The sequence below is a fragment of the Rhinatrema bivittatum genome, chromosome 2, assembly GCF_901001135.1.
Source record: "Rhinatrema bivittatum chromosome 2, aRhiBiv1.1, whole genome shotgun sequence".
NCBI lineage: Eukaryota > Metazoa > Chordata > Amphibia > Gymnophiona > Rhinatrematidae > Rhinatrema > Rhinatrema bivittatum.
Genome location: NC_042616.1, coordinates 619,800,948 through 619,813,083, shown reverse-complemented (window position 1 = coordinate 619,813,083; position 12,136 = coordinate 619,800,948). Strand labels below are relative to the sequence as shown.

The following is a 12,136-nucleotide window of genomic DNA, read 5'->3' as shown; positions in this document are numbered from 1 at the left end:
ACCTTTTTTTTCGGTCTGGGAATCGAGAAGATGTCATACGTGTGGATAGAGAGTTGGTTTAGTAGCACTGTATCTGTGTCTTTGAGGCATGTCTCCATTATGGCGCAGATGTCGGGTTTATCATCAAGGAGCAAGTAATTGAGAATAGGGGTTTTTTTGGCTAAGGACTGTGAGTTAAACAGAAGCAGTGTGAATGCTGTGATGCCAATGAATTGTGTGAGAGGAGTTAGCATGATTGGTAGGAGTGATCTAGGGTGAGGATATGGAAGGGTAAGGAGGAGGGTGCATTGCGCTTGATGTGGTCTACATCATCAACTACTCATATTTTCCTATAACAAAATTGCTTTATTCTTTTCTTATTGAACAATAGACTATTTCAATTGTAATGTTTAAAACACCTTTATCACTCATTCATATGAATGTGCATACTTCACATGTTTTAAAGGAAATTTATTTCATATCTGATTCTGTCTGTAGAGCTTATTTTTGATGCCTCTCTTAATTTGACATGCTACATAGTCATGCCTTCTGACTGATGTATATAGGTTTTGTAAGTAGCCATGATGTGACACTTGTAACTGCACATTACATTAGAAAAGGTTTGTCTCTTGCCAATATGAGAATGAAATCCTGTTTTCAACCTTTGGAGAGTGTCTTCAGAAATCATGTTTTCAGTGACTATCTCATCCAGGATCATGAATTCTGGGAGAGGGGACTCTCCCCTCTCCCTCCCCCAGTGGCTCAGGTATGCCACCTCATACTGACTAACTTCTAATCCACCTCAGACATCACATCTGTTCAGATTTGTTTAAATTCCACCAAATACTGTTGACAGCAGTCTAGACATGACTCAAGATTTGCTGCATCTCAACATTCTCAGTTGTTCTGAAGTGTCCCCTATACACAGAGTTGTGAGAAATGTGAGATCACATTATGATCCACAACCTGCACTTCACTGGAATGAAAGTTGGGCTTATGAGGTTGTTGTTTGTTTATGGTTCACCATTTGCTGGTAGATGGTAGAGTATGGGTCTTCCTATTATCCCTAGAGTCATGTGGTTGTCTAAGGAATTGCCTACTGGAAGCAAAGAGCAATTCCAGACTGGCTGAAATATCCACAAGCTGCGCTCTGTGCCTGGAAATGCAGTCTAGGTTTTCAGGTACCCTATGCTTTCATTTTGCAGCAGATCAAGATATAGGGTATGTGCAGGTGGCTTTTATTGTGTCAGCATTTTAATAAATTAGTGAAAGGCATTACATGCTAGTTCTTTGATAAGATACATCTGATTTCTTAACAAAGCCAGTACAGAGCATGTTTGCTTGTGTGCTGCATGCTATTTGTTATTCCATTGTAGTGCCACCATTAATTGACTCTTTGGTGATGCTACAAGTGGTACCATGGCTCTGTGCATAGATAGGAAAGAAACCTGTTCATTTCTTAGTTCTCAGTTTAGGTTTCATGTTTCTATTTATGCCTATGTATAACAGGCATTTATAGTACTTCAGTGTAGCTGCTAGAGCATGCTAAACCTCCCATTGACTCCTATATCACTGGAATACAGAAGTATTTTTAAATTTATCCAAATGAGACTGTGCAGTGTTTGAAATGGGGGCAAGCAGTTATGGCTTTGAGCCCTTCTTTCATGTTCATATCACAGTCCAAGCATGCTCACTGCATTTCTTCCTCCCATTTCCAGATGTTGGTGATGTCATGAATGTGATTGAATATATCCCATAAGGGATAATGAAGATCATGCCTATTGCAAACAGGCTATTTATGGAACTTTTTGGAGTTGGATCTTGTCTAAAAGGCCAGATGAAGGGTTTTACATGTAATTTTTCTTAATTATATAGGGTCTGTGAGCTGCACTCTTAACATTGGATGCGATTATTTTTATTTCCTGAAGTCAGCAAAAAGCATCCTGCTAGAAATGTTTCTAAGTCCCAAGCTTGGTTGTAATTAAGCTCTGACTGTTTTCGTCTCAGTAAGCTATATTGGCATGTAATTACAACAAACAGAATGCAAATAGCCAGATCTGTTTTGTGGTCTTGCCTGAACCAATAACACAAGAGGCAGGCTGTACACAATGCCAAATATTTTTATTTTTTAAAAAGGAAGTTTAATTCTCCTACTTTGGCAATGGTCATCATGCCCCCAGTGCTGGGTAGATGGTAGTACATTAACTCCCCCCTCCACACACACCACACACACACACACACACACACACACACACAGCCAAAAGGTCAAGAAGAGACGACCCTGAGCTCCTAGCACTGCCCCTAACTCATGGATATTAGCCAAAAGGCCGATAAGTGATCATACATACTGCAACAGAGTTATCGGATTAATTAGATTTGCCTGACTCTTATTCAGATGACACTCAAAAACATGTGACAAGCCATTGTAATAGGGTAAGTTTCTACTCTGCTCCAGAACAATTACACCACAGAATAGTTAAAGCCTTGAAACCCACCTCCTATGGGACAGGCTGACAATGGTTATTGTGTCAGAAATACATTTGATATAGATTGAAAGAACTTTTTAATTGCTTCAGTCACTATGGAGCCAGGACTGTAAATATGCATGGCGCTATTTATTGAGGCCAGGCTGCAAATTTCTGACACATCTTTAAGAGTCTGAGCTATGTTTCGGCTGCATGACTTGTTCTCATGAGTTAAAAAAAAAACAAAACAAATGGCTTCAGGTCTGCTGTATACTGTAAAGGATAAAGGCTCTCCAGTTTCTTAATGAGACTGAGACATCCAGTGTGCTCTGTGGTTATACACAGAATATGCTGCTGTCTCTTCAGAATGCAGCCTAATGAGCCAGACTCAATACACAGGACAGTGGAGCTAGGAAGAATAATGCATACTTGATGGAGCGCTGTATCAAGTCCAGGATTAACCTCTAACTAGTCTTCATCTCTCATCCTTGAAAATCTCCATTTCCCCTTTTCTGTTGATATAAATCACATTTTCAGTGGCTAGAGTCTTCCAGCTCATGTGACATCTTAGACTGCTCCACAACATAAAAACCATTGGCCTGATGAGGAACCATTAATAATGTTTTTTTTTTTCCTTCTTTTTTTTTTCCTCTCTTAGTCCCGACCTATTCCTTCACACCTTACTTCAGCGGTAGCAGAGAGCATCTTGGCCTCCGCCTGTGAGAATGAAAGCAGAAATGCTGCAAAGAGGATGCGACTGGACAGACAACAGGTACAGTGTGCCCTGGGATCTCTTACATTTCTATTTTTCACTTCCCCTTCATTAGTGTAGGGTAATTTTCCAGGAGTTCACACATTGAAGAGGAAAGAGTTTCTATATTTAATGAGTTGCTCAACAAAGAAAACTGATTTATGCATACTATAAAGTATATTAAAATAATGCCGCCTTTGTCTTACTAGTGTTGTTGTTTGCACTGTCTTGTAGGTTTGTAATATAGCTAGAAGACAGGTAGCGCGGAAAACATTGCTGTATGAATTTGTCAGGGACCATCTCATCCAGGAGCATGACTTTTCTGTGAAGGGAGACACCCTGCCTCCTCTACACCAGTCCTTTCCCAGGCCCCTGCCAACTCCACTCCCAATGCCTCAGGCATGCCATCTCATACCGGCTAACTCATGGGCCATCTGAGACGTCACGTCTGTTCATACATTAACTCCAAAAAGAGTTAACAACATCTACGTTTTTATTTCATTAATCCTAAATGCAAGGCTTAAATTCAGCTGGATCTAGCAGAAGAAAAGATCCTATAAATATTTTCAAATAATGCTGACACTGTGAGTGAGCATTTTCAAGCTGTGTGGGCTAGCAGTGTTGGTCTCCTGATGTATGAAATCACCACAGTCAGCCTGAAAGTTTGAAAATGCTTATTTGTGTGGGCAGGAGGCATGTCATGCGATGGCAGGATGGCACTGAAGGGCCTTCCAGAGCTAACCCAATTGTGCACGGGGACTGTCCACCCCCCGACTAGAGGGCTCACAGTTATGAGAATGAGGATAAAACCTGCCCCCCCTCCCCCGAGGTATGATTTTGTTAGAGTAGAAGAGGGTTGGAGGGAATTTGGGGAAATTCATAAGAAAATGTAGGCCATGCTCGACAGAATATCATTACATATTCAGTTGTTGCTCATTTACTAATACATAAGTTAAAAAAAATGAAACACTTTACTCTGTCCTTTTACTTCTATATAGTAGCAATTTCTTGTGATGTTTTCTTTTGGATGAGATTCGTATGATTGAGAAGCATTCAATACCTAGTAGCAAAGGGTCACAAATTATGCCTATGGATTAATGTTCCTGACTTCTCCTTTTAACTTGTTTGGCATAGAGCTGCTTACTTTTTTAAATCTGTAGTTCCAGTCTCAGCTCAGTACAACAGAGCTGCTGCTGTTGTAAGCTATCAGTATCGAATGTGGCAGGAGATTTGAAAAGCTGGTGATAAGGACAATCTGGAGGTGATCAAAACTAGAATGGGGATCATTGGTGAACTTCCTACTGGTTTGCTTGTTAAAACTGGACTGTGCTTGGCATTTGGATAGTTCCTTGGAACGCTGAGCGTGAGGGCTGGAAAGGAATGGCCTGGTGATGTAGGCTGAAATCAGAAAGGGTGTCTGTAATTTGCGGACCACTATGAGCTAGTTGCATCTTTAAGGGCCTGATACACTAAGATTTTTTATTCCCCATTCTGTATGTATGGAGAAAAATGCTTAGTAAAATCATACCCTACAAAAGAAGCAGGTGCCAGGTGAAACAATAATTAACACCTTCCCCCACCCACATCGTTCTTAATACCTTTGAATGGACAGAACCTGTCGATATAAAAAGTGTCCCTCTCTTTTTACACAAATGCTAACATCCCAAAAAACAAAAAAAATTCAGAAAGGTTGAGGATAAGAACCCAATTCCACTTTCAGGGGCGATTCTACTGTGCATTGCACAATGTCAAACAGCAGGTTTTGGATTTCTGACCCAGAAAAGGAGTACCATAATAACATAACTGTGGCTTGATAGAAAAACGGTTTCTTCCAAGAATCCATTCTAGACTCCAGAAGATGGTATTTTTCTTAAAACCTGAAGAGTCTACTGCCAGTGTATTGAGCCCTTAATAACTGGACTCGCTTAGTGCCTTCCCCTCCTCCATCGGTCAGCGCAACTATCATTTACAGATATTGCAATGACTTGTATTGCTGGAATTTATCACAGCTTCAAAATTTCAGTACTTTTTTTTTTTTTTTCCTGTATTCATTGCACTATTCTTGTTGGTCTCAGTTCTCTCTCTCTCTCTCTCTCTCTCTCTGAATGCTCCGCTGTACTCTGTCCATGGTGCTGCATATGTGTGATGACACCATAACTGGAATTCTGGTTCAGCACTGCTGATTACTGTGACAGCAGCTGGTTCAGAGGACATTCACCGCTACTATGGTAACAAGACATTGCAAGCACAATAGATGCTTCTATGTTACTTCTTCCAAAAGAATGTATGTGTTTATTAAGCTCCCTTTTCAAATATTGCTGAAATTTGTTATTAGGATAACATGTGAGGTATTGTAATTGGTGTGGAGCACTGGTTGTTACAACGTGGTAGGAACCCTGCGAGGAGCTGAGTGGAAATGAACGGGCTGCCTGCCACTTCTGAACAGCTGTCACTGTATGTACACTGTATGTGAGGAGCACAGGGAAAAAAAAAAAAAACATTTCCTCTTCATTGCCTCTCATTTATTCTATCCTCTTTTGTGATTTGTGTTTGCATTTTTCTGTCCCCAAGCCATTTCATTTGCTCCCCTTTCTTCTTGGGAGATATTCAGTTAAGAAAATAAGTATTTGGCATGGCCTAGAAAAGATATTCAGGGGTTGTAAGAGGGTCGCCCGCATAGATGCACCATTTACAGCCTCTATTGCACCCACAAGCATGCCTACAACCCTCAATTTACCCAAATACACACACACAGCTAGTGTTCACCTCCAGGAGCCTGCTTGACTCAGATATATTTACTCCTGATCAAGGGTGATGTGAGTCCCAGTCCAAGATACACTGTAGCTATGCAGCTCCCATTGATTCCAATTAAAATGGTATTAACATTTTTTTTTTAAACTTACACTCGGGATAGAACAGAAAATCTAGCTGCAACAAATTCTCTATTTTATTATATCTGAAAACTACAAGCAGAATTTATATCTGTTTCTCTTTTATTTAAACTCTGCCTAAAATTTCTCATGTCAAAGTTAATTTTAAAGGGCCAATGCTATGTTTTATGCTGGGGATTGTGATGCCAGCTTTAAAAAAAAACAAAAAAAAACCACTTAGCTATGAGCTAGAATCTCATCTTTAACATGCACACCATCTCTCTTATGCAAACCTAAAGCTGCTTTTTCTTATATTCACATCTGTTCTCCCACGCTTCCTCTTATACCTAGTCCATTATCGAAACTTATAGTACCATGATACAATATAACAAAAGCTTATCAGGCACACTTAGAACTATATGTAATACCATATCATATGTACCAAGCTCAGCAATAGCTTTACTTTTGGTCATACTTTTCTGTTAACCCCCATGAATGTTTTCAAGAATGATACTAAAATATTCATGGATTAATTTATGCATGAGTCTCTATGAATTCTATAGAGCTAAACAGAAAACAGCTGGCACAAAAGTATGTACAATAGAACCGATTTCTGCTCCTGTGACTCTGCAAAGAAGAAAATAAGAGCATTGCAGCATGTCACCTGTATACCTGCTTCTTGGTAGTGTGGGAGAACCTTCAGCTGTTCTCTTACTCCTTCCATTCCGAGTGCAAACATCTGCTTCTGTAGGAGAGCAAACAATGACTTAGTTGATACAGTAAACCCTTAAATCTTTGTGAAACAGCCTGCACTGCCTATAATATGTAATACTATCCTGTGGCAGTAGAGCAAAAAGCAGAAAATGCCATGCGATAATGCAAAAGAAAGCGTTGGAACATACAAACTTTAAATATTGTCACTTCCAACATCAAGCCCTGAAGAAAAGTCCCAATAGGCACCGTGGAGTGCTGGAGCACAACCACCACAAATGGCACCAAAAGAAAACCAAGAAATTAAATAATATAACTAATAACCTTCAATTAAGTACAAAAGATTCTGGATCCCCGGAGGTATCACATTTCTCTCACTCAGGCTTGTCTGAGAATCGGGGGTGTGAGTGGTTAGTCTTGAGGTCAACGGCCAGGAGACAGAGAACAAGTTGAATAACAGGAGGGAAGTGTTCATATAGCAGAATAGCCAGGTTCATAATCTGGCACCAGGAATGTCATGCTGACAGGCAGGATCTCGATTACATATGGCAAAGCACAATTACTTATAGTCAGCCTGCAAACCATGTGTCTTGCTAGCCAGTAAAACTTATGGTCATTTTTAGAACCTTGTACATCTCATTAGCTCTGCTAACTATGCCTTTTTCTAATGAGCAAGTCACAAAAACCAAGTCTTTATTACTTACCTAGGAAAAACCATTTTTCTGCTACTGTTGCCCTAGGCTGCTTCTTTGTTTTTGTGCAGCATGGATGAACACATCTCAAATGACCTCTGATTCCTTGCTGAGGCCTAGGTCTACTTATGACGACAGACTTTGCTGCACTGCTTTGTGAGATGCTAACATTTCCCCAACATTTTTCCATATAGATATATATAAATTGTGCATGGGGGGATGTGAACACAAAATGTGTATAAATGCATGTGTGTGAGATCAAGTTCATACATTTGGATATTAAGCAACCATAGTGCAAAAGGATCAAAATGTCAAATATGCCAGGCTTGTGACATTTTTAAAACCTTCAGTGATATTTTTCCTGCTATTTCTAGCAGGTAGCCCTATCCTGCACAGTATCCACTCCACAAATGTGGCTGTAAGCAGCTCCCATTATGAGTTTAATCATTAAGTCTTAGGTAGGGCAACTACTATTGAGTGGGACAACTCAATATGCCACCTTAGCGTCTGTTTTAGAGAGAGAATGGGCAGTGTAATAAGGGATACGGGAAATTTCAAAGGGTCAGGTCAAACGTTGCTGTAAGGTAAGGGTAATTAAGCATGAGAATTAACAAGGTATTAGATTTTAACCTGAGAAACAGTATAATGGAGGGGAGCAAAGCAAGACTGGCTTGATAAGGCTGGTATTGGAAAGGGCAGTAAATGACCAATAATATGCTGTGACTTAAAGAGTAGATGGTATTCTATAGAGAATACATTGCACTGGGAGGCACACATGTTTCAACTTACAGCATAAAGCATAGAAATATACCACTGAAATTGGCTGAACAATCAAAAAGAAAATGGGATAAATGAGAAGATTAAAAACAAGATCAGCAGTTGGTAAAAAGTCAAATAAGCTTTTCTATGAAGAAATTCAGGCATCTCACAACAGGTCTTCATCTCACTCATTCTCATAGGTGATAATGTGATCCAAGCTGGTGGTCTGGATGCACAGAGCGCAATAAAGCTTAAGAGTTTGTGAAATATCATGTTCAATGTCAAGGGCTAGGGGGTGCCCAGTGGAAGAAACAGTCCAGGAGTCTTTAGTAAACAAAAGGTGCAGGATATATTGTGCCATTAAGGGTAATTGATAATAACAGTAAATTACTTTTATTAGATTGTAATCTCTATTGAGCAGGGACTGTCTTATTGTATGTTTGTACAGCGCTGCGAATGTCTGTAGCGCTGTAGTAATAGTAGTAGTAGCAGCAGAGGACACTGACTTGATAGTTTGAACTGTAGAATGGAGCATCCTCAGGAAGACACAGCCTGATCAGTACAAAAAGAAATAAAGGAGTAATGACAAGTGGGTAAATTTTGGTCTGACCATGGAATTAGAGTTCTACTCAAAAATCTTTGAGAAATAAATTGGAACACTAACTGTCCACCAGTCAAGGTGAAATAGCAAATTTAAGCAGTTCAGTGCTAGCTATTTTAAGTGAGAGAGACTGGCCATTTAAGGGTGATTTGAATTTCCTTAAGGACAGTAGTGAGTTCAGTCTGCATTTAATCACAAGTCATGCCCCAACCTATTTTCCTTGCATGCCCAGCTAACAATTTTCTGTTCTACAATGAGCAAAAATGCCAACAATTAGTACATTGGAAAATGTGGTGGTGGCCTCCTGAATCATTTGTTATGAAGGAAAACCATCAGAAGCTGAGAGGTGGATCCCTTCTTATTGCAGAGCACATCTGAATTAATTAAATTAAGAGCATTGAGTTCAGCTCCTGTGCCACCTAAAGTGGTATCAAATAGCTTGCACTTGTGTCCAAATTGATCAGCTTGGAAGATGGCTGACTATATATCATGCAACACATTAACCATGTATATGTGGCTATTTATAAATAGAAAAATTTAGATGTTTGTCAGTAACTGAATATATAGGAGAGATAAGTACCAGATAATGAAATGATATAGTATGGTGCATCATCTTTAATGGGATAGATATTAGCAGCAAAGTAGTGTGTAGAGGGTGGGAGTAAAGATGGCAAGAGAGTAAGGATGGATGGTAACATAGTAACTTAGTAATCATGGCAGAAAAAGGCCAAATGGTCCATCCAGCCTGCCCAGCAAATTTCTTACAGTAGTAACTGCCGCTCCATGCAGTTTACCCCCAAGCTTTATGTAAAAGGCAATAATATTAAAAATCAAAACCAAGCAACTGTCAAACCTATAACAAAATTACTACTAGCACCATTTTTCAGAGTGCGTAGCCTTCCTGATAATTCATACGATGATGCTGCTTGAACGTGCTTTGCTTTTGGACTTGGCCGTAGAAGCTGTCCTGTGCTTTTTCTCTAATGTCTACATAAAGGTACTCTATATCGTAAAAGTCAGGGCCAGTGTTGGTTGTCATCTGAATCCAATTCCCTTTTTTTCCCCCATGCCCCTGCTAAAGTAGAGAGCGATGCTGCGGCAGCTTCCACTCTATGCTGGTTTCCCCCCATGCACCCTTTTCTTAATTTCCAAATCTAGCCTTTTGTGATCCACAATGTTTATCCCATGACTTTTGAATTAATTTACTGTTTTTGTCTTCACCATCTCTTCTGGAAGGGCATTCCAGGCATCCACCACCCTCTCCGTGAAGAAATACTTTCTGATGTTGGTTCTAAGTCAACCCCCCCTGAAGTTTCATAGCATGACCCCTAATTCTATGGTTTGCTTTCCTCTGTAAAATGTTTAAGGAACATGCATCATTAAAACCATTCAGGTATCTGAAGGTCTGTATCATATCTCTCGTGCACCTCCTCTCCAGGGTATACATATTCAGATCCTTCAGCCTCTCCTCGTAAGTCTTCCAGAATGGACCCCACACCATTTTTGTTGTCCTTCTCTGGACCGCCTCCATCTTGTCTCTATTTATTTATTTAAAATTGCTTATATACTATGCCCTCCACAGTTCAGGGCGGTTTACAATAGAACATACATAAAATCAAAATACAAAATCTCTTGTCAAAGTAAGGTTAAGTGCAAGGAAGGAGGACCAAGAAAGTATAACAATGCAGGAATAATCAATTGTGTTATTTCTATGGAAGAAAAGACAAGGAGTGTCCAATATGCTTGAATGATGTTTAGGGAAAAGATCAAGGGATTTTTTCAGAACAGAGCAGACACTCGAGAAGACAAGGCCTTTCCATTCTAGAAAAGGTGGGTGGATCTCATGGTAATGGGTTGGAGTCCATCTATGGAGATAACCCAAGCAAAGATGGATACCTGACAACAGCTCCAGTAGCAACACTTAAGTGAAAAAAAAAAAAGCACAAATAAAACCAAACATGATGAAAAGCAAACTAAATACAAATAATCAAAACAGAAGTTTAACATAATTGTAGCCCTTGCTTCAGTCTGGACAGAGGCACAGGGGCTCAGTTGGACTGTCATGGGCTAAGACAGTATCTGTCTATCACAAGGCAGCCAAAAATCACATAAAGGTGGCTACTTAAAAATATGATCCTTTATTGGTCTCTGTTGGCAGGCAAACAAAATCCAAGCAGAACACTGAATGTCTAATGCACCAAAATAGTTCAGTAAATAAAGTAAAAAAGAACAAAAAAAAAACCTGTCTCAGTCTCTTTTAATAGCAAAATAGTGCACGTCCTGGGCAGGTAGAGTGGGGGCCTTGCTGGGATCTCCCCTGGAACCTGTTTGGGTATGCAGCTCTCCTTTTTCTCTCTAACTTCTCTTTCACGCTCATAGCAGATGAGTCTCTGGCTGATTCCCTAGTCAGCAACTCTGTAGGACTTTTTCTCAGCTGGATAGCTTTTTCTCTGAACTCTCACCAAGAACAATCCTCTTACTTGAGCCTCTATATAGGACCAGCTATAGGGCAAATAGCGCCCTGGGCGAAAAGCAGAGCAACCCACCTGATGATGTTCCTCCCCCCCTCTTTGGGATGAGATCTGCCACGGCTATGCTGGCACAAGATGGGTGATGCTGGCTATTCCCAGGGTGTCTCCCAGCTCATGGCACCCCAGGTGACCGCCCATCTCACCCACTCCAAAACTTCGGACCTGACTCTTATGGGACCTCCCTCAGCTGGGCAGTTTCCTCTCTGAACTCAAAACTTCTCCATGTAGTCTGACTGAAGCAGTCCTTCTTCCTTATATCTTTAGAATTTAGCACTTTTTCTGGAATACATCTCTGGAATTCATGCTGTCGAACCCCAAGACTTCTTCCTTCCTTGAAGACCTGGGAAACCCTGACCATGGGCCCTAGCCTCAGCCACCTTCCTAGGACAGGAACACTCTGTTGAGAGAGGGACCCAACTCTAAGACCCACACCAGCATTTTTCCATTGGGAGAGGCACTGACTCTACCAGCAACTTCCTGTTGGAAAGGCACTCTCAACTATCAATACGCTCATATAGGCACAGGAATTTTGTCAAACCTAAGACATCTCACTTCCTACTAGGAAGCATTTAACCTCTCTAAACACACATACATTAACCTGGCATTACTGTTAGGGGCAGGATCTGTTGAGGCCATTGACTATACATTATCCAGGGGTCTTTCTACTAGTAAGGGGCAAATATAAGGGTACCTTTACACCCCAAATGAATTAAACAGTAATTTTATCCATAACAAATCTAAGTAGTATACTCTTATCCAAAAAAAGTCTAGAATATC

At 40.3% G+C, this 12,136-nt stretch overlaps 1 protein-coding gene across 3 annotated transcripts in view; it reads left to right on the top strand.

The window, feature by feature from the left end:
- Positions 1–12,136, top strand: part of NOL4 (nucleolar protein 4) — an 856,374-nt gene that overhangs the window by 689,806 nt on the left and 154,432 nt on the right. For all 3 annotated transcript variants that reach the window (XM_029591209.1, XM_029591207.1, XM_029591206.1), the window contains one exon: positions 3,103–3,216. In XM_029591209.1, the coding sequence (XP_029447069.1) occupies positions 3,103–3,216 (114 nt within the window). The remainder of the gene's footprint in view (positions 1–3,102; positions 3,217–12,136) is intronic.